Genomic DNA, 24,402 nt, shown 5'->3' with positions numbered 1-24,402 from the left:
ATCGAACAGTTCTGAGCAAAAACAAAAAGTTCAAATTTTAAAGTTGGCAACATAAAGCTTTTGTCACTTTTAGACTTCCTCACAGTGGGGATAGAAAGCTTGAACCGCAGTAACTGTTGCCCTGTAAGATATATTACTAAAGCTTTGGTCACAGTGTACTTAAGACGTTCATATGACTGCCTATCTATTCAATTTAAAAAAGTAAATTTCGCACAATCTGTATTTTTTTTTTTATTTATTTGAACTGTTATATTGTTGTCCTCGTCAAAAACATGCTTGGAGTTGTTTTGTTTTGTGTAATAAATCCATTAATTCATCTTCTGTGAGCATTTGAAAGCGCCCTGTTCACATTTTGCCAGTTTTGTTGCGTCATAGGTAAAAATCCAGACTTGTTCAATGCAGTTTCAAACCCATAAACCATAAACGAGACTCGTTCTGCGGTCACAATGAACACGTGGCATAGCATTCATGGGGTGTAAGGTCTTTGTTTACTTTCTGATTGTTCATCCCGTTGCTGACAGCAGAGGGAGCTCCAGCATCTAAAAACCTCATTTGAAAGCAACGATAAAGTTTATAACGTGTAGACATTTGATTATTTGAAGGAACAGCCACATTGTTAAGCTGTTTGGAGAAAGTCTCGGATAAGAACTTTGTCCTGGCTACAATATATCTATCAAATTTGACCTTGAAAATGTCTCATAGTAAAAAAAAAAAATAGTAAAAAATTCCTCTAAAATCCACTAAAATGCTGGAAGTTATACCCCTTTTGTAAGTTTTTTAGGGGGAGAGAAACCCCAAATCACACTTAAAAAACCAAAACAAAACAAAAAAACAATGCTATAGGCAAGATTTCACACATACACATCCATAACGTCCTGTTTTCTAAGTGCAGCCACGCGGGCTCAGTACCATTCAAACGAGTAAACTGCATCTTTTACCAGTATGTTTGGGTTCGTATAGGTTCTCCGTCTAACACATGTCCTGTTTACCGTACATTTCCCTCGTTTCATTCAAACCTCCGCATTCACACAGTTGTACATGTACCATCTCATTACAAGGCTTCTCCTCACTCGCCGCGGTGCCACTCTATACCCAACGGTTTTCATGGAACACATTAGCATTTGAGCACGTTTAAAGGAGCACAGATTGTACGCTGTTGGGTGAAATAGTCTGCTTTGAGAGTTTGTTTGTACATGACGCTGACTGCTAGTGTCCCATTCACATAAGTGTTGTGTAATTAGATCTCACGGCCGAGGGGCAGGCTGCAGTGTCAATGAACTGCAAGCGAATACTGCGAGAGAAAGGGGAGAATATTACGTCATTTGGGCTGTTGGAGCATAGAAAATGAGACTGCTAGCGTGGCTTTTCATAGTCGCTAATGCTGTTTTAAATTGATAAGATTTCAGACCGTGTACAAGAGATGAGTAGAGCATAGGCCTGTCACAAAAACACATTTTGAAGTTCGATGTATTGCTGAAGTACATGTAGATGATAAACGAGAATACTGAAACTATTTTATGCCACTGACACAAAAACCCCAGAGCAGATTTAAACCACAAAAACTATTGTAATTGCACAATATTGTAAAAAAATATATATATATGAGCTGCTATAAATAAACAGCATAAGGAAACACTTTAGTACTTAGCTTGCATCTGTAATGAGTCATAGGAGTTATTAATTCAACCTTTTACAGTTTAAATCGTATCATATAGTCAAAAAATAACCAAAAGTGTCCAAGTAATTCAAAGAAAAAGTACACATGATGAATACTGACCCCAAAAATAGTGTTCTAGCTTTCATATACTGAACGATAAGTCGATAGTCATTATCAGGCCTAGTAGAGTATCCAAATATTGTACTCTAATAAGAGTGATGGTACTTCAAATTAATATTACTCAAGAAAGAGTAAAATGTATTTGTGAAAAGTACTTCTCAAGTTAGAATAAATGTTGGAATGTAACTGATCTGATTTATAATTTGATGTTGATGTTATTGAAAATACCACATTTTGTGCTATGCTTAATGTTTTGTCCTTCCAAAGGATCGACACAAAACAGAAAAACTAAATCTCAAAATCTCCCCGAAGGAGCGCTGCAAGAAACAACACATGTTCAAATCATTTTATATTGTCAACATAAAACTAAAGTCACAAAGTAGACTTACTCACAGTGGGAAGCAGAACCAAAACTTTTACTCAAGTAAGAGAGTGCTGTTACTTTCATAAAAATACAACTTAAGTAGCCGTAAAAAGTATGCTGCTAGAAAAGTACTCTGAAAAGTACAATTTCTTTAAAACGTTACTTAAGTCAATGTGAGAGTACTTACCCTGTGTGGTCTCCTGTGTTGGTTCCATCTCTTCCCAAGTTTTTTCCAAAACACTGAATTCCACAGAAGCTTGCTAATTAAGTTGTTTTGTTTTTTTATTTGACAGACCCATGCATCTGATCAATGGCATACCCATTTTTTCCATTAAAGGAACATTATGTAACTTTGTGGAGTAGCCTGCATACTTACATGAAAATATTAAGATGGATGACTTTTAAGCCATACTATGGAACCTTATAGCTAAAGGAACAACATTTCCATGGAAACAAGCAGGGGCCTTCTGGCCAAATAAGTCGGTCATTCACAGTACGGTCAAATGTTTTTCAGTAACAATGTAAAAAAAAACAAAAAAAAAAATATTTGAGTCAATTTTTGTAGCTAAAAAAGTTACATAATGAGGCTTTAAATGATTTTATTTGATTCAAAACGAATAATTTTGATTGTTTATTATATTTAAATATCTAGAGTCATTATGATGCATTTTTAGTTTATTTTACACTTTATTAATGACATTTTATCTCCTTGTTGTCAAAGTTTTGGATCCAACCTTCAGCCATCTTAACTTCATCATGACCACAACTACGAGACTAAGAAACTGTGGTAATGTTTACTGGCTACTAGGATTGTCCAAAGGAGAGAAAACCAGATGGCAGTCAATATTAAAACTAACATTCAAAGTAGATACTCATTTGAACAAGTATCAGGACAGAAAGGACTTAAGTGAACATTTCTTGAATAATTTTAGAATGATCTTGAGCTGTTTCAGAACAAGTATAAAACACACACATGGTAATATAAAACAAGTACTATGATTTAATGTTGGAAATGTTTTGTTTGTTTTAATATCATCGTGGTATCAAAATCTGTATCAAGTATCGAATCTACTCCTTAATATCAAAATAGTTTAAACTTTCAGTATCATGACACCACCTTTTGCTCTAACAAAGGCTGGTGCACAAGTAAAAGATTATATAGAAACATTAGTTCTACTGTTTACAAAGATTACTTCCATTTGCATTTTATGGGAGTTAAGTTTGACAGAAGCCATGCCTCACTGGTTGGTGTAAAATTATAATTTGGCACTTTGATGCATCCTTCTCATTACACAAACTTGGAACCAGCACAAAAGTACAATAGCTTGTGATCACTTTATCTAAAAATGGATGCCTTCTTTCCCTTGTGTTTAGTTATTAAAACTCTAAACAAAAATAATGGTTTGTAATAAGGACCACAGATGAAATCGGATTATGTTTTCAAGAGAGGAATAACAGCGGGGTGGCTTTTCTTGAGGACATTTTAACCACAGAGGAGCAGCTGTTTTTTTTCTGTTCATCTTCATAAACCAATCTGGGTAACTCTAGTCTTTGTGCATCGAACTTCAAGGCGCTATATCTTGAATTTCACCGTCTTAAAAAATGAAAAACAAAACTAGTTCATTTGAATCGGTTTGCAGAGGTCCAAAGTTATTCCTTACTTACCTTATACAATCTGAGCATCCTAAGTAATCAGAGCTGACTTTTGCCGTCACTGCAACGCAAACAACTAGCATGCTAACGTACGCTTCCTGATTATCGGACAATAAAACGCTTTCCAATGAGATGCAGACGGCACACAGCGGATATATTTTGACCTCAAGAGCTGCTCAAATACACGGGGAAAAAATACGTCTTTAATATCTGCCACCAGTTTATTGAGTTGTCCAGAATGTTTCACAGTATGGCATTAAGCGTATCTATTTCGGTGGAGAGGAGCAAGGGACATCACCATGCCAAGTTGCTGGTTAGATCTACGGAAAGGCAAGCCCATTCACTGCAATAGTTATAATGTGGTTATGGGAACTACGCATGGGACAGTTTTGAAATTTGGTGTCACAATTATCATGGAGAAAATGATTGCGATTAACAATTATATCATGATAATTATTAGTCGCTGACAGTTTTAAAAATGTTCTGGATATGAATCGTTGTAATTTTAATATTATGAATAGGTTCTATATTGAAACAACTGCTATAATATTGCACTTTGTTATAAGTCTGACTGTTGCCATTAGGGATAAGTGTCTTTTTTCTGCACATTTTGGTGATAACCTCGATTATTTTTGTTGACGATTATATGAAATGTCCCATGAACGATTGTGGTCTACCATTTTTATCACGATATAAACGATGTGATTGTTTACTTTCCCATCCCTAATGTCAACAGTCCTTCTCATAATTCAGAAAACTGATGGCCACATATGGATTCTTGACTGGTCAGTTCACAGATGGCATTCAAGTGTTTGTTCTACCGCTCTTCATAGCTAAAAAAGAAAGAAAAAAGCATGCTTCACGGCTACAGACAGTACCATCTGTCGTGATATAGTAGGTTATATAGGTATAGGTTGTGCGCAGTCTCAGTAAGGACACCTCCAGTTCATTCTTGACATTTCTCTGTGGTTAGCTCTGGTGTCATTCAGTTTTCTTGGTCAAATCGTCTCACAGAAGTGGTCTGCTGCTCTTCTCGTTTTATCTTGACCAGCTTGTCTCCAGGCTGTCCTTCTTATCTCCTATTTAAACCTCCTTGTGTGGAAGCGTAGTCAGACTTGGCTGATACTACCATGCAGTATCCAGTATTTTCAAGTCATCTGGTCCCGGACTGATGGTAAATAATTCTCCTGCCTCAGACATCGTGTCTCCTGAGTTTCTTTACAACTCCAGGACTCGTTAGGACAACACCAACAATCGGCGAAAAATCATATGAATAGTATCGAGTGTCAGGGCCTGTTTTTGTCCTCGTAAACTTGCCGCTGGACTTTGGACACTGGAATGCTGAAAAGCCGTCATCTCACGGAACTATTGTAACAGAGGGACATAGTTTAACGTTTGATGTTTTGTGTCTCGTGCAGGAGCTGTCTGGCCTCTCGCGATCCTTACTGCGTCTGGCTGAAGTCTGGAACCTGCGCCACTGTGTCGCCCGGATTCAAGTAAGTGTCACCACAACACAAAACTGCCTCACTAACGCTCCATGTAACACATCAACACGGGACACAGAAAGGGCCGTAAGCTAGCTACTCTCAACTCGAAGTAGAACAGACGCTAGCGGAGTGGCAACACTGCAAAAAGGTCCTAGAGGCTATTCCCAAACTGCGAGGTTCGTTTAGGAATGGGTTATATGTGTATTTTTAAAATTTCATACACGTTAACCATGGAAATTAGGATTATTTCAACGCTATTAGTTAGCTTGTATGCTAACTGTCAAGAAATTAGCTGTGAAGGTTTGTCCTAATAAATTAATAAATAAAATCTTATCATATGCACAGAGATTGGCATGTTTGGCGTAGCAATTAACAAGTCAAAACAAAATATATCTCGGTATTAATAGTAGTAGTAGTAGTAGGTAGTAGTGATTGCAGTAGTAATGCGAATTATCACTGGTACAATTGATTGAACTCACTTTACCTGCCACTTTACTGTACATAATACTTTTGTAGCCTAGTATTTTTTTTCCCTCTTTTTGCAGAGACATGCTAATGCAAGCTAATGGATGTCTAAATGAATTTGACAATGCACTTGCTCACCAATCACCAACCATCATTTCCCACATCACTAACTTGTAATATACCGCTCTAATCTAACAGCAGACGGACACATTTAAAGCCCTCGCTCTCCGTGTCACCTCGACTAATAAAACCGCCGCGTTCATTTTAGCCCGATACGTCTTCCCGTTACAAAATCCCTTTAATTACGCTCGCGCCAAGAGACAATCCCTTGCAGATTCCTTTTTAATCAGGCGCTCTGGCAGGAGGCTCGGCACGCTAATTCTTCTCCCGCCAACGTGTAGCCAATTACAGGCCCCCGCCCCTGCCGCTGCCTGGTCATCGGGAACGCGAGTGGGCGGACGCGGCTATATAAAGACGTTATTACCGCCGTAAGTCTGCGTCGCCGCGGACACATTTGTATTTCCGTCAATATGGTGGAGCCAAGCGGGAGTCGAGGTAATCGTTTTTAAATGAGGTTCCGGCATGAGATGTTAAGCCCCGAAGACTAGTTGGGTTTGAGTAAATGTGTTTGTGTCCTGGATCTAGTGTGTGCCATTTTAGACTCTGTTTAGGACTTGCTACTAGTGCTGAGCGTGACCAGCGGGTTTTGTTTCACCAAGTAATACTAGTTTGCATACGGTCATAATGATTTGATAGTTTACTATGAATTTTGCTATAGAGAATTGTACCTTGGAGTATATATGTTTCACTTTACCTTAAATATATGCGCAGATGTAAGAAAAAATGTTTGTGAAATTTTAACTATTGAGATTTTGTGAGAATTGATACTTTTTGATAGCTTGACCTAGTGAATTTTGTATAAAGAATTGTACGTTGGAGTATATATTTTTAATTTTACCTTAGTTTGAACTGTGCTAAAAAAAATCTAATATATATAAATATGTGCAGATGTCAAAATAATGTAATAAAAAAAAAAAAAATTAAATAATGAGATTTTTGCGTGAGTGATAGTTTTCGATAACTTTACATACTGAAACGTCGATATATTGTCATTTTGGTATTATAAAGTGTTATACTACTTGCTTTGACTAATTCTTCTTCCCGCCAACGTGGAGCCAATTACAGGCCCCAGCCCGTGCCTGGTCATCGGGAACGTGAGTGAGGCTATATAAAGATGTTATTATCGCTGCGGGCACATTTGTATTTCCGTCAATATTGTGCGGCCAAGCGGGAGTTAGAGTAATCGTTTTCAAATGAGGTTCCGTCGTGAGATGTTAAGCCCCGCAGACTAGTTGGGTTTGAGTGAATGGTAAAGCAGCTTTTTTGGAGTGTTTTGGATTTAGTTTTGTGCCATTGTAGAGTGTGTGTGATAGAAATTGATGTGTATCCATGTTGCGAAGAAAATATTCGTATCATATGTCTGTGTGTAAATGCATTTGATCTGTCAGTCTGTCAGACCCAGACAAGACGTTAACCGGTGTGAAGGCTCAGCAGACACTGTCCCATCCTTCAGGAAAATCTGTGTTGTTTTGTCTGTATAAACATTCAGAAACCAGTTACCGTAAATTTCGGACTACAGAGCGCACCTTGATATAAGCCGCACCAGCTAAATTTGAAGAGAAAATCAATTTTGTACATATATAAGCCGCACCTGAATATAAGCCGCAGGTTTTCATATTGTAACATGAGATATTTACACAGAAAGACGGTGCACCGACACGCTTTTTTTTAAACTGTGCCTGAAAATTGGCACCAACACGACAACAACACGGGATGAACACATCTGCAGGTTTAGAAAATAAAGCTGCACCAACACGGAAAATCTGCTTTTATTTCCTCTGAAAACTTTTGTCGTCTTTTTACATTGACCAAGTTGGATTCATTGATGTCGAGCTTACGTGCAGTGGCTCTATTTCAGGGGTCGGCAACTCGCGGCTCCGGAGCCGTATGCGCCTCTTTCAGCCTTATACTGCGGCTCTGCGTGGCTTGGGAACTGACACAGACACAGCTCACAGTCCTGCGTATAGAGCCCTGATTTTCAGACGCTGTGCGCACAGGGGTCAGGAGCAACTTTGGCCCGTCCCTAATGACACACTAATAAGCTCGTCCATAGATTTATCATGAAAATCCTGCTAGAAATCGCCACAGAAATCTATTTGATGTAGTAGCAAGTATATTATCTGCTCTTGTCTCCGCGATGACGTTTCACGTATAACACATCAGACACGACGCACAAAAGTAGAGCCACAAGCGAGTGAAAATGAGCCAAAACAAAAGTCTTTGGAGATCTTTTTAACAAAGGGGAAATGGACAACTGAGGAGCCAGAAGAGGAGACTACGACCTCCAAGAAAAAGAAAGATAAATTTAACAGACAATGCCTACTTAAAATCTGGGTTTGTCGCTGCAGGTGACTCTCACGCACAGAGTCCGCTCTGCGTAACATACGGGAAAAGCAAATAAGGCAATGAAACCTTCAAAACTGCTTTGGCACATGGAGAATAAGCACCTGGGATTAAACGATACGCTACGAGTTTTTTTGTTGTTGTTTTTTTAAAGAAACTGCGGAGTAGAGTAGACATAATCACATAATCAGCGCGATGCATGATGCAGCGGTTTGGTGAGTTGTATTTTTTAATGCACTTAAGTTGTTTTTGCCATATTTATCTGCCACGTGTAGAAGGCTTGTCCGTGAAAGTAAAACCTACATTATTCCGTTACATTATTGTTATTATACAGTGTTATCTTCATTTTAGATGTCAAAAAGTATTTGCGGCTCCCAGTGTTTTATTTTATGTGGAAAGTGGGTCCAAATGGCTCTTTGCGTGTTAAAGGCCGACCCCTGCTCTGTTTCCTTTCTGTTTCTTTATCTTAAAAACTGCATCATATCCATTTCATGATGCGCAAAATGATCGTTCAAAATCAAAACTAGTGAATTCTTCAGAGCAGAATCTTTCCCCACGTCTGTCTCACTTTTACGTTTACAGCTAGAGAGCGCCCCCCAGGGTCCGTTATCCAGTAAAATTCCATATATAAGCCGCACTGCTGTAAAAGCCGCAGGGTTCAAAGCGTGGAAAAAAAGTAGCGGCTTATAATCCGAAATTTACGGTAGTACCATGGCAAGTATCGTTATATCAAGCCGATATGGACATCAACAAGTTTTTTTATTAAAATGCATTGAGACTCCTCTGCTGTAAAGAATTTTACCTTGCCGTACACGACCAGTCAAAAGCTTTGGACACACATTTAATTTTTTTTTTCTTAATTTTAATAACTATTTACATTGTAGATGCTCACTGTGAAGGCATCAAAACTATGAATGAACACATACGGAATGTAGTAAACAAAAACATGAGAAATAACTCAAAACATGTTCTATAATTTTGATTGGATTACTTTTATGAATCTGAATCTAAAATTGTTCTTTGCTACATAATTCCATACATCATGCTTCCTATATGCGATGCCGTCCGTATGTATCTACAGTGTAAAAAGTAGTAAACACAGCAGTTTTGGAGAAATTATAATATAGAGATGCATGCGTGAGATTCGAAACTATGGAATTTTGTGGATAAGTTTTGAAAATCCCTACTTTAGACAGATCAACTCAAACCTCCATACCTCCCCAACGCACTTTGTTGCTATTCCGAAGCTAATCTGAAGTTAGCATAGCGGCGGTGTCAGCATGATGAATACCTCAACTCTGTAATAAACCCAAATGTTGCAGTGAGCCGTGGGACCCACACATCTATCCATCATGCTTACACTGCAGTGACAGCCCTGGGATGTGCATTACAGCCAAATGCATGTTCTATATACACTGGCAGACTCTATAAAGATATATGCAGATGAGGTGAAAAATAACTGGACATTTTAATCAATAGTTTACAAAGAGGTCAAGTAATGAATTGATTGCCTCCTATAGTTGGGTTTCAGATGATATTGCAATGTTCTATGGGCCAATAATATGTAATACAGATGGGGCAGCTAAAAGATTTATGAATTTACCTTTTGGATATGTCATGGCAAAGTACAAAGTAATCAGGAAAATGGTCTCTTGCCCCCCATCTGGGCGTATGACATCATTCTATAATCTGAAAGCCAACAATAGCTAAAAGATTCTGCAAAGACGGATCAAAAGTATGTCAAAATACGCTGATCTGTTTAATATCCACATATAACATTCTTTCAAATTTAACTTAATACGTTTTTTTTATAAGCTAAAAAAGGAAATTTAATTGTGTTTTCAGAAACAAACTGATGGGTACAATGGCGCACTGAGCGGACTGAGTTGATAATTTGTGAGGTTTGAATACTTCCACTTAGGTAGAATTCAAACCTCACCCAATCACATGCTGCTGTTGTCCCTTTGCAGCACAACAACACTTTGCAACAACACAAACGTGAAAATGTAAATGTTCAAAAACAATATTCAGATTGCATAATGCTTAAACGTTCGCTATGTAACTTTTCTTGTGGGGTCTGCCATCTTGTTTCTATGGATATGTTATTGCTCTGCCTAGAATATTACACAGTGCGGGGTTAAACTTCTATCTCTATGGAGACAAGCAGGTGACAACAGCCATTTTTAGCTAACTGGAATTGATTAAATACAAGATGGACGAGTGGTGGTGATAAACAGGTGTGAGGGGCAGTGTCAGTGTTTGCTAAATTTAAGAAATCCCTTTACTTCTTGCCAGAAAGCACCAATAGGCTTGTATCTCATGCTCGACAATCAGCAGCCTTAAGTTAATAAGCTAATGCCATCAGCGTGCATGTTATTTGGGCTAATCAGCTGTTAGCTTCATACAGCCTACTCTTGTTTACGTGCAGAGAGCTAGCCTCACTCCATCACACTGCAGTTTTTATGTCCATGAACTACATTTGGCATTTGACCTACAACTCGACAAGACATTTCCTATTCTATTTTTACTGGTTTTCCTGAACAAGTTTTGGAGGATGTTTTTCTCATCTCCTCGTCCCTCTGAGCGTCTGCTAGAAAACCCTAAAGTGGGCTTCAATCTGGGGCAATGGCTAAAGAAGATGGATAGGTCCTTGAATGGAGACACTGATGGATGTAGCACTCTATGGACTACCAGGTTGTTCCCTCCTCTCCTCCCATTTACCTCGATTGTAAAATGTGTCGAATTTTCAGTAGACTGACACCCGAATACTCCCAAATAGTGCCTTTTTTGTTCCCTGACCAAAGCTTCCTACACTTAAAGTTGACAGCTGAAATACGCCGGGCAACTTGATATCCGAAAGAAATTGTCAAGCTAGCGTCCTGTCAATCAGGCTTGAGCCAGTTTTGCAAAGTAAAAGTGTGAGATTTTGTTTTGTATTGTAGTGATGTAGAACATGATTATGGATAAAGAGTGTTTTTGTATGGTAAAGAAACGGACTCCATAGCAGGAGGGTTAAATCTGTGGTTTTATTGAAGTTTTTTATTTATTTTTTTGGTTTGGTTTTGGTTTTTTGTCAGTCAATTGTTCACTATTGTTTAATGGATATGTATGTTTAGATATGATCTTTGTTGTTTTTTGGGTTTCTCACAGCAGACCTGGCATATAAGCATTAGACCCACAATTTTGAACCAGATGCCCTACATGTCATAGCCTCCCACAAGCAAATCTTTTGTGTGTTAATGGTGAAATATTTGATCATAACTATAATATAAATCGCCCTGATAAATGTCCACATTTTTATATAGTGCTTTTCCATCTTTAAGGCTCTCAAAGCTCTTTACATCAAGGAACCACTCACCCATTCACACACACACATTCATACATCAGTGTACGTAGACACTGGGGGTGAGGTGGGTTAAGTGTCTTGCCCAAGGACACAACAATGGGAGCTGGAATCGCACCGCCAACCCATGGGTCAGTGGATTTGACAGCTATATTGAAGTCTAGAATGAGACTCGAACTGCCAACCTCTGGATCAGTGAACAAACATTCTACCAACTGAGCCACTGTCGTCCAATAGACTATAATATGTAAAAGTTATTCAGCAAATACTCTGTAGAAATGCGTACCAAGTTTTGGAAACTTGCCAAGAACTTTTGTGGTGGCAATTTATCATTTTTCTTTAAAAAAAACAACAACTTTGTGCTTGCATCTGCTATGTATTTATAATCTATGACTCTGTGGATCATTGTTTTAGTTTGGATGTTTTAAATTGCAATATTCATCTAAAGGACTTAATAAAAGAAACAAACCAGCTGACTTCCGCGTTAGAAAACTGCAGTGCCCAATGGGATCCAACTTTGCCATCACAACAAAGAGTCGGCATGAATAACTGCACAAAATTTAGATTTTTTTCTCATTTGTACAAAAATGACAATGTGACACTGCCAAATCCAAAGTGTATCAGTGATTAAGTCTATAAAACTGGAGAATGAAGTAAGCACAGAGCAGTGGGCCTATAATGTGGACAGTGAAAACGGTTGATTGCCAATATGGCGTCTTAAAAATAAGCAATTAAAGATTGGTCAAACTTGTACAAATCACTCCAAAAACAACTTTAAGAGGGTAAATCCTAAGGAGACACAATTATAACATGATTAAAAGCTCTGAAAACTCAATTTCACGTAATAGGTTTGCTTTAAAATAGAACATAATTTACATGATTATAGCATCAATGCAGAGATAACAACTTAAAACATGCATGTAATGTCCAAAACTGTGACTTTTGCCCAAAAAGGAAGCGGAAGGAAGAAAACCTTCTTAATCCTATCCCCTTCTCTCATTATTAACACAATGAGTTAGCCACAAGTGACTCTGGCCACGGCTCTGGACCGGGACAGCCTAAGACAACATGCCACCAAAGAGAAATATCACTGCAGAGGAAGCTGATGAACTCAAAAAGTCACTCGAATCCTTGATTGAGGAAGTTGCGGTGATTTGCAGTGATCAAAAAAAGATTCTGACCGCTATGGAGGAAATCAAACAATTGCATAAGGAAAACAATGAGAAGGACGCGCGGATTTCGCTCCTGGAAAGGAGGGTGGACGAGCTGGAGCAGTACTCCAGGATCAACGATGTGGTCATCTCAGGTCTCTCTTGCTTGTATAAAGCAAACAAAACTATGCTGCCATTAAATATCCAAAAACTGTTCAGCACACAGGACGTACACTATGATTTAAGGGGAAGGGGTAAATTTAAAACAAAATTAGTGAGAACCACCAGGAAAAGCATGTGTGTATCTGTGTGTGGGGTCAGTCTGTGGAATGGGTTGGGAGATAACCTGAAGCAGTGCCCAAATATTTACAGGTTTAAAAGGAATTATAAAATTTTTTTGCTTTCATTGTATAAGGGTGACAGCACTGGGTGATCTTAAAATAATTAAATAAAATATTTATAGATATTTGTAAATATAATGTGTAGATAGATATGTACATAATGTGTATATGTGTGTACATATGCATGTATATACATGTGTGTACATATATATATATGTACGTACGTATGTATGTAATTTACGTACGTACGTACGTAAATTACATATTACGTACGTACGTAATATGTAATTTATTTTGCTATATGTAAATATTTGTTAAGTTCTGGGATCAATGTACAAAAGTAACCACATATTTTTTGAAGTTATGATATGATCAGGGGTGGGTTAATTTAAGTTTTTCTTCATCCCACTCCTTTTCGAGTGATGTGCTTTTCTTTTGTTTATAATGTACATGTAGTAAACATGATTATTCTTTTCTCTTGGCACTAACTCGAAATAAACCAATCAATCAATCAATGAACTTTTGCTACTTCCTCAAGGACAATAAGTAAATATTGAAACACAAAACCCTAGCTGTCGATAGATTTCTTTGAGATGAAGTTTGTCCAGTTTTTTTCTGTTCTTTAAAAAGTATCCTCATTCAGTATTCCAATAAAAAAATAAAACAAAGGGAATTTGAGGTAAAAATCTAAATTGGAAAAAGAACTGTAGACCTCAGAGCCTTTCACTGATGTTTGATTTATGCATGTGCATGAAGCCAGCAGCACACAGCAGCAACAGACCAGAACCAGGAAGAGGGACTGGAATGCTGCTATCCAAATGGACCCATTAGCCCGCTCTTAACAGCATGGAAAGGATCGGGAAATACGTGTGGGAAAGGTGAACAAATGGTTGAGCGCCTGTACCAGAGTTTTCTTCCATGTATTCTAGTTATTTTTTCTTTCCCCAGGACAGCTATATTGTATATGTCATTATGAAGCGTTTAATTGTCCTAGTAACAGGACATGTATGTTTTAGTATGTTAGTTTTGTAAGCATTACCTCTGACACTTCTGAAAAGCTCTTATAACTAATCAGTGTGTGTAGGATGTTCAGAATGCATGTAATGAGTAACTTTGGACCACTGAAAACCGCTTAAAATGAACTAGTTAAGTTTTCCTCATTATTAAGACGGTAAAAATGGGGTACAGCGACTTTAAGAGCACTTGAAGAAGTCATCCATCTTGTCCCAGGCGCTAACATCTGTTTCACATTCAGATCCGAGTAGTGCCGTGTGCAGTCCGGTAGCTACTCCAGGATCCCCCATGTGGTCTGGAAATCTGGAATCTACCCGCAGTCATCTCTCGTTCATGAGTTTTCCATCTTGAAATTACTTTGTCTCAAAATGTTTTACGGTCAAAGTCATTGGAAGCGTAGGTTTTATCACGTGAATTGAAGTGTAGCGGTTTGCACACAGGTGGAGCGGAGCAGGACTAAACGGGTCCAAAGCTGAATCATAAAAGCATTTGGAGCATTTTAACTAGGTCTTTGTGTTTTTTAATGAAGCTCTTTGATTTCCTTTTTGTAAATATTATCCTTTACACTTTTTTTTCTCATTGTTGTAACAATATCATTAGAAATATTTATTTGAATTGTATAAAAATATGTATTCATTTTTATATATATATATATTTTTTTTTCTGAAATTCTTCACGTAAACATTTTTTTTTCTTTTCACATTTTTATGGTTTACTTTTTTTTTTTTTTAAACAATCAGCTTTTTTTTTTTCTTTTACTTTTCTCTGTATTAAACTTTGATCTCTTATGTCAAAGTGTCATTCTCTTTGATCCTCGCTTTGATTTGAATGTTGTTTTTGCTTTTTTTGATGTGGACTTGTTTGATCCCTTATACATCTGTAAACATTATATAGGCTACACTGACACCTGCCTTTTATTTATATACAAAATGCAGGTGCAGAAGTCAATACATGGAAGTGGATGGGGTGATTGTCAGACCAGACTGTGTGGTAGATCCTCTCGAAAGCCCTCCAGGGACCAGCCCTCCACCTCGGTCTCTTGTATTACTCTTTCACGGATCCTGCCTTTCCCTCACTGGTCTACTCTGTTCTTCATGACATACATTTTAAAGAAAGGGTATTACACATCTGTGGGGTATAAATTGCTAACACATAACATATTTATATTGCCATGTTAGTTTTTAAAAATGTTATAATTAGGTTCAGTTTTCTTTTTGATGCTCTTGAGTTTTCCCCTCCCTTTGCTCTCCACCCTAGTCACTCCCCCTTCAGAGTATCATCACAACACAATCAGCACACATTTCACTCATGAAACTACTGCACATCGCATCAGGTTTGTGACGTTGTAGTGTATTGTTTTGTATCATGGTTTTGTATATTTGTTTTGTACAAGAGGTGTGGGTTCGTACTGCGTAACCGTAAGGAGGGTTTGAATAGTGCCCGGGGGAGATTGCAAGGTTACTCAAACACGGATGGGTGATATAATTATAAAACTACTTCTGGCATGTTTTTGATGAGGGAACAATGTTGTGATATGGTAGAAAGCTCCAAAAAATTGATTTAACATAATACCCCCTCTTTAATGAAAGTCAAGAAGGAGACCGGAGAAAGGATTCGCAAGCAAATTCTTCTTTTTCCCTATTATGAAGTTGAGAGACGCTGCATGGCCGTATGTTTTTGAGTCATACATTATGCATTTGACATAACCATTGCTGCCAAAACAAAAGGCAGCCAAGGACGGGCAGAGAGGGAAAGACAAAGGCGAAGAATCACAAACGGAAGCAAAGCTAGTCAAATATTTGAGTCTAGACAGGCTTTATAATTATTATTTCTGCCCTAAAGAAAGAAGACTAAAAATAGTGAAGTCGGATGTTTTGCAAGTTGTTGTAGTTAAATTAGGCATATGCTTTTCTGGTATTTAGTAATGTATCAAATATATATATATACACATACATACATATACACACACACACACATCGCTGTCATACTATTGTTTTGCATTTGGTTGATTGAAAATCTCAATACCGATAAAAATGGCTTTAATAATAGAAACTGGCCCATTGACTGAATTTCTTCTCTGCTGTTGGCCTCACCTCTTCATCGTAGCAACCAACAGATTTGTATTTAAATAATTGATTAAATGCTGAGGTGTATGTCTACGATCAATTCTTTTTATGCATTTATTTTTTACATTTTTGTAGCTTTAAGTGCGTGCAAATACAGGATTACGCAAATGTGTGTGAATTAAACCAACAGACAACTCAACTGTGAGATAAGTTATAATATGATTAAAAGCTTATAAATGTTTATTTTGCATAAAAGGGCATGTACCTGATTCTTTCGCCTTGTATTTTAGCCAAATATGTCATGCCCCAGTACTTTACAGTGACTGCAAAACTCCACACTGACCTGTGAATGCTGTGAAAAACGCTTATCAACTCATTATGGTGAATAATTAGGATGCTCCGAATGCATAATGTGAGGAATAACTCTCGATCTTCATATTAAGAAAAATCAGGTCCAGCGCCTTTTATATAGTGTGAACCTAATCAAATAAAAATTAATAATTGCCTAAATTTCAAAAATGCTTTTTCAGCCAGGAGATTTCTGTAAAGCGAGAGGGTCTGAGACACATAATCTGATTAGCTTTCGCTGGCAACGCTACACTTCTTGGCAACGACGGAATATTCTCTTAACTCAGGTTTTATAATTAAACTTCACAAGCCCCGTATTGATTTTGCTGCCCTCTTATACTTTATCTTGTTTACAAACTTATCTGCAGGGCCTGATTTATAGCCCCCAAACTTAAACTTGAAAGAGCGTGGCGGGTTACGTAAGGTTGACTCATCACGCCGTTCATTAAGTTGAAGGACAGTGAGCCAGGAGCAGCTTTTCAGTCTCGGAGTGGAATCAATACGCCACTAAGAGCACAGCATTATCGACAACTCCCAACAAACCCCATAACAAAGTAAAGACAAGTTATTAAAAAGTACAAGCAAATGCACAAGAAATATGCCCAATAGAAAATATAGTTTTAAAGATACAAGGGCAAATGCATTGCAGCTGAAATGCAGGTGGTGAAGAGGAGGAGATGGAGAGGCTGAGGAGGCGGATGGTTCTGCTGCTGCAGTACAGCAATCAGATGGTAGTAATAATACAGAGATACATACAAGATAGTGCTTTTCTTCTGGAGGTATACATTTCCATTACTTTTTCCGATACTTTTGGGAAAAATGAAAACCTGATGTAGGCTAATCAGCTACGTGGTAACTAATGGTAACAACATATTTCTATTAACTGCCAAAGTTATTAAAACATTTAGCCAAATTTGAGGTTTTTAAAGATAAATATAGTGCAAAATGTTCTTTTTTGAGCTTTTAACCCTGCTAAAGTGTTGTTTTTTATTGTCCCTCCCTTTTTCATTTTGCCTGGATTGTTTTGTCACAGTTAAAAAAAATAAAAAATCCAGACTCCATCACCGGAAATTGTGTTCACAACAAGCGCATGAGTCTATTAGCATAACGATCTCCGAGACTATTGTTAATTTTCTCATTGTTCATTTGCGTCGCTGCTAGGGGCGCTTCAGTGGCGCAATTGCCTAATTGAAAGGTGTAGGTTTTCAGTGTGTTTTCCAAATGGGGGGGGGGACTCAAAACGCAAAAATTCCCATTCCCAAAAATTTCCCATTATCAAAATTGGTAGGGCACGGTGCTTAGATTTTTATGAGGTTGTCAAAAATTTCTACTTTGTATCAAAACCAAAATTCTGGTTCATTCCCATGATATCAGCTTGGAAGGTCAGGTGTTGTATTTATTAACACAAAGCTTAAAAAAAACAAGAAAGAAAAACAAAATGGTCAGGTGGAGAAGCCCACACAAAAACATGCCAGTACCCATGTCATTGATTCACAGTCACTGAAAGCAAATCTGTTTGTTGACCTTGAATGAACACAAAAATGACAAGTTTGGATTCTGATGGTGAGGTTTCAAGATTTTAAAAACATCATTGTGAAGCAGGAATAAAAGAACAAATCAAAATTGAACCGATAAACTTACGAGACAAGACACATTTTAAAGGGCTGGTACCCCATTTTTTTCCATGTATTTGAGCCAAATTTGTCTTGCCCCGATATAAATATATTGTGTGAGCAACTATTGAGGTCAGCATAAGTCCACTGTATACTGTCTGCATCTAATTATAAAGCACTGTTTTTGCCAAGAATCAGTTACTACGCCGTTAGCATGCTAGTTATTGGCTTTACCATCACTGCAAAACTCTGCCAATGAAAGTTGTGAAAAGCGCTTATAAACCCATCACAGTGAATAATTGGGTTGCTCTCAATCCGTAAGGTAAGCAAGGAATAACTTTGGACCACTGCAAACCGTTTAAAAGGAAACTGGATCGTTTTTTCACATTTTTAAGACCGTAAAAATCAGGTTATAGCGCCTTTTCTTCTTCGATATACTGTACTGATGCATCCAAAAAATGTACGCTAATAAATGTGCTATTTTTATTCCAAGGTCAGGTCAGTTTAATGGCAAACTTCTTTCCACTCTGTTCCAAATGTAATGGTGCCAAGATATTTTCTCGCCGATTCTCAAAACTTACAAGATGGAAGTTGGACTAATTCCACGTTTAACCTTACAAACAACACTCGTATAGAAACGTCCTTGAAGTGGTGGCTAACGGCTCACATCTTATCAAGCTGTTTACGTAGCTAACAAAGTAAACATTGAGCTAATAAGAAGGCTTCGCACAGGAGTTCAGACTAGGTTATGGTAATGTTCCAGTCCAACTGTAAAAATAAGCCTCCCTGCTGCATTCTTTTAGTCGTTCAGACTCGCAGTGCTGCACTGAAATGGGGCGGAACCACTTTGCAATAATGTCCTGTTATAGTTTTCTGACATGTAACAATAGTAATTAGATTTGTTATATGTAAAGCAGGGGTTTAGTTCACAGTGTATAATGGGAAAGAGACTATATGATACATCCTGCACATTATTAGGTATTAGTATGTGAGACACGTTTTTTTTTTGTTTTTTTTGGGGGGGGGTTCTCAATTTATGGACATGGTTGAAAGCGAACCATGTGGAAGCAATTGCCAGGAACTATTCCAGACCAGCGTTTCTCATGGTGTAGCATGACAGTCAGAGAAAGGACCCGAGTATTAAGTATCGATACTGAAAAATCATATAAATAGGACGAAATTTGCTATTAACAAAACAACCATAATTCTGACGTTGATCGTTCTGTTGATCAGTTAGATTCCATTGACTGAAGAAAAAAAGCGCTTCAAAGTATCAAAATTGGTATCGAGCGTCTAGTGTCATGACAGCACTCGCTCTGTAACTTACTGTAACTGGAGTGAGTTCAAGCTATAGACTGTATAAATGGACATAGCTAAACTACTCCAAATAGGAGGTGAGGATGGGCGCAATTCCGGCTCCATCGACTCCGCTCTAATTCACTTTACATTGAAAAACTGTCACCCCTCTCTCTGTAACTGCTGCAGGGAGCCTCGTCATTTTGGTCTTGCTGTTGGTCTCCGCACTGACCCACTCTGCATGATTTCACTATTGTGTCGGTAAATCAAGATATGAGCAATAATAACAGACAAATCGGGCGCCTTCTTTCTCCCAGGTTGCTCGCTAAATGCTTCCCTCACTGAGCTTCATCTGACTGGAGCCGAACGCTAGAGATTACATCACGCTTCCTTTGTCCACTTCTTTATACAGTCTATGATTTAATAACCCTAATAAACAATAATAGAATATGGTTAGCTTAGGGGGGGGTCCCAGCAACCCTAATTACAGCCTTATATGTTCCAATTGCAACCATAAAAATGTAAAATGTATTACATTTTTATATCAGTGAGTCACTCAGTACAAGTCTGAATCATGCATCCACTGTATCTTTTCTCTACTTTCTCGCTGATAATTCCAGCACAATAACCCCGGGTCCCTGAAATGTTCCTGACTGGATAATCACCTCCTGTCTGACTCCCCCACATGAAGGACCGTGCCAGGAAACTTATCTGGAGCACACTTTTCGGGGTAGATTTGTCTGTGCTATAATTCACTGCATCAGGTGTGGAGTTGTGGTGGAAAGTAATAAAGTGCAAAAGTAAAAGTATCTGGACTTACAGAAGACATATTGTGCTTGTGTCTGCTATATAGTCAAAATCCATGACACCCGCGGATCATTGTTATATTTTGAACATTTTAAATTGCAATATTAATCTAAAGCGACTTAAAAGAAACAAGTTCACTAAATTCCACGTTCGAAAACCGTAGTGCCCAATGGGAGCAGACGTTCTCATTAACATTTTAGTCAACTTTTTTTTTGTTTTCATTGTTAACGTCCCAATTTGGCACAAACAAAATATACAAATATATAAAAACAGCTGGAAATCAATGCAGTCACTAAAACTCGGCACAATTCCTTATCAAACTGCATAACTACTAACTTTAACAGTTCTAAAAATCTTATTGAAATACTTTTACTTTTTAAGCTTAAATACACTTCAGTACTTTTATGTAAAGAGATTTTTCACCTGATTTTTATATAGCACTTTTCCACCTGACCGCTTAACCAATGGTGTTTATGTCAAGAGCGGGATTCGAACCACCAACCTTCGGATCAGTGGACAGCTGAGTTACTTTTCCCCTTTTTACTGCTGTAGCTATACTTTTACAAGATCAAGTACTACATCCACACCTGGTAAAAGCAGCCCCCCCAGCTAACGACTCCTCTGCTAACGCTCCATTCTGACCTCGCTAGTACATTCTCAGTCAGGCCGAGTCAAGGCGTTAGCACACATCCACCAAATTGAAGTGATTAATTCTTTGAAGTGAGCCCTTCGCTTCCGGCAAATAGTCAGTCCTCGGCTGCTCAAACTGCCTGCTGACTCCCGCCGTTAAATTGGGTGTCTGCTGTGAGAAATTCAAATCAAGGGACCATACCGTACCTGAATCGATAAACAGACACATTGTGGTTTATTGCATCTTAGAGCCAAGTAATCAAGCGTGTTCTGAAAAACGACAAAGTTGGCTTACCTCATTTGCTAGCTAGCTATAAAAAGTTCATATATTTTGACTTTTTTGCAATATTTCATATAACTACTTTCAGTGACCTGACAATAGAGAGAGAACTTTTTTGCACCAATATGAATGTTTAATCTAGCATTTTAGACCTAAGCAATCAAACGGCTTGCATATGTTCTGAAAAATGACAAAGTTGGCTTACCTCATTTGCTAGCTAGCTGTAAAAAAGTTCTTATACTGTGACCTTTTTTTTTTTTGCAATACTTTATATAACTTCTTCCAATGGCCTGAGGCACGAATCACTCCAAACACAACTTCGAGAGGGTAAATGAGAAGGGGAAACAACTAAGCCCGTAACATGGTTCAAATCTGCTAGCTAGCTGTAAAAAAGTTAATATATTTTGCCTTTTTTTCCCCCAATACTTTATATACCGTAAATTTCGGACTACAGAGCGCACCTTGATATAAGCCGCACCAGCTAAATTTGAAGAGAAAATCAATTTTGTACATATATAAGCCGCACCTGAATAAAAGCCGCAGGTTTTCATATTGTAACATGAGATATTTACACAGAAAGACGCTGCACCGACACGCTTTTTTTTAAACTGTGCCTGAAAATTGGCACCAACACGACATCAACACGGGATGAACACATCTGCAGGTTTAGAAAATAAAGCTGCACCAACACGGAAAATCTGCTTTTATTTCCTCTGAAAACTTTTGTCGTCTTTTTACATTGACCAAGTTGGATTCATTGATGTCGAGCTTACGTGCAGTGGCTCTATTTCAGGGGTCGGCAACTCGCGGCTCCGGAGCCGTATGCGCCTCTTTCAGTCTTATACTGCGGCTCTGCGTGGCTTGGGAACTGACACAGACACAGCTCACAGTCCTGCGTATAGAGCCCTGATTTTCAGACGTTGTGCGCACAGGGGTCAGGAGCAACTTTGGCCCGTCCCTAATGACACACTAATAAGCTCGTCCGTAGATGTATCATGAAAATCCTGCTGGAAATCGCCACAGAAATCTATTTGATGTAGTAGCGAGTATATTATCTGCTCTTGTCTCCGCGGTGACGTATCACGTATAACACATCAGACACGACGCACAAAAGTAGAGCCACAAGCGAGTGAAAATGAGCCAAAACAAAAGTCTTTGGAGATCTTTTTAACAAAGGGGAAAAGGACAACTGAGGAGCCAGAAGAAGAGACTACGACCTCCAAGAAAAAGAAAGATAAATTTAACAGACAATGCCTACTTAAAATCTGGGTTTGTCGCTACAGGTGATTCTCACGCACAGAGTCCGCTCTGCGTAACATACGGGAAAAGCAAATAAGGCAATGAAACCTTCAAAACTGCTTTGGCACATGGAGAATAAGCACCTGGGATTAAACGATACGCTACGAGTTTTTTTGTTGTTGTTTTTTTAAAGAAACTGCGGAGTAGAGTAGACATAATCACATAATCAGCGCGATGCATGATGCAGCGGTTTGGTGAGTTGTATTTTTTTAATGCACTTAAGTTGTTTTTGCCATATTTATCTGCCACGTGTAGAAGGCTTGTCCGTGAAAGTAAAACCTACATTATTCCGTTACATTATTGTTATTATACAGTGTTATCTTCATTTTAGATGTCAAAAAGTATTTGCGGCTCCCAGTGTTTTATTTTATGTGGAAAGTGGGTCCAAATGGCTCTTTGCGTGTTAAAGGCCGACCCCTGCTCTGTTTCCTTTCTGTTTCTTTATCTTAAAAACTGCATCATATCCATTTCATGATGCGCAAAATGATCGTTCAAAATCAAAACTAGTGAACTTTTCAGAGCAGAATCTTTCCCCACGTCTGTCTCACTTTTACGTTTACAGCTAGAGAGCGCCCCCCAGGGGCCGTTATCCAGTAAAATTCCATATATAAGCCGCACTGCTGTAAAAGCCGCAGGGTTCAAAGCGTGGAAAAAAAGTAGCGGCTTATAATCCGAAATTTACGGTAACATTTTTCAGTGACATCACAATAGAGAACTTTTTCGCACCGATATGAATGTTTAATCTAGCATTTTAGAGTAAGTAATCAAACGGCCTGCATGTGTTCTGAAAAACGACAACGCTGGTTTACTTCATTTGCTAGCTAGCTGTAAAAAAGTTCATATATTTTGACTATTTTTCTAGTTTACTTTCAGTGGCCTGACGCAGGAATCATTCCAAATACAACTACAAGAGTGTAAATGAGAAGGGGAAACAACTAAGCCTATAACATGGTTCAGATCTGCTAACTAGCTGTAAAAAAGTTCATATATTTTGCCTTTATTTGCAGTACTCAATATAACTTCTTTCAGTGACTTAACAATAGAGAACTTTTTCGCACCAATATGAATGTTTGATCTAGCATTTTAGAGCCAAGTAATCAAACATGTGCATGTGTACGGAAAAACGACAAAGTTGGCTTACCTCATTTGCTAGCCAGCTGTAAAGTTCATATATTTTGCCTTTTTTTTTGCTATACTTTATATAACTTACGAACTCTTTCGCACCAGTATGAATGTTTAATCTAGCTAGTGGGAAGATGGTTTTAGTTGCTAGAACACAAAAATAACTTGCTAACAATTTGAAGCATTTTTGCCTAATTTAACGCCATCCAGGAGTCACGTTAAGCCTGACCACTACATGACATCACAAAGTGCAACAAAGCATTTTGTGCTTGGGTGACGTAGACAGACTAATAATAAAGGATTACTCAAACGTGTGAATGAAAAAAAAAAAGACTCCAGGTATGTTTTTGATGAGGTAACACTGTTATAACACAACTTAAAGTCAGTTTTGCATAATAAGGGAACTTTTAAGATACAAATTACAGACTTTATTGCCTTGAAAAATAGGCCTATGCATTCTTACTGTAATTGTAGTCGTCTCTTCAAAGAGCTGATCTGTAACTTTACCATTGCGGAGTCACTCGCTTGTCTCCGTGGAGGTTTACAAGTTTGATGGCATACCGCGCAAAGCAATTACCTCTCCACAGAGACGTGCATACTCCACTAGAAAACTTACACAAAACACCTTTTAATTTAGCCCACATTAACCTCATATTGAGAATCCAGTCTCTCTTGACACACAGAAAAACAAACCGTAATGCAGCTTTGGCCACGCAAACTGCAGATCCCGCCCGATAATAACATAATCAGTTTCATTTTCTCTTCCAAAGGCATCAGTCGTGAAAATGGCATCTTGCACAAACGCTCCATCGTCTATTTTTGTTTCTGCCAGATTATATTTCGTCAAGAATATTTCCAGTGCCATTAGCCCAGCAGCCCGACG

The 24,402-nt window shown here is 38.2% G+C and overlaps 1 protein-coding gene across 5 annotated transcripts in view; it reads left to right on the top strand.

Annotated features, from left to right (window-relative positions):
* sema6e (sema domain, transmembrane domain (TM), and cytoplasmic domain, (semaphorin) 6E) overlaps positions 1-24,402 on the top strand; it is a 278,709-nt gene that overhangs the window by 222,786 nt on the left and 31,521 nt on the right. For all 5 annotated transcript variants that reach the window (XM_055228148.1, XM_055228150.1, XM_055228151.1 and 2 more), the window contains one exon: positions 5,213-5,290. In XM_055228148.1, coding sequence (XP_055084123.1) covers positions 5,213-5,290 — 78 coding nt within the window. The remainder of the gene's footprint in view (positions 1-5,212; positions 5,291-24,402) is intronic.

This window comes from Periophthalmus magnuspinnatus, chromosome 16 (assembly GCF_009829125.3).
Source record: "Periophthalmus magnuspinnatus isolate fPerMag1 chromosome 16, fPerMag1.2.pri, whole genome shotgun sequence".
NCBI classification, from domain to species: domain Eukaryota; kingdom Metazoa; phylum Chordata; class Actinopteri; order Gobiiformes; family Gobiidae; genus Periophthalmus; species Periophthalmus magnuspinnatus.
The sequence above is the reverse complement of the archived record's forward strand: the minus strand, read 5'-3'. Positions and strand labels throughout refer to the sequence as shown.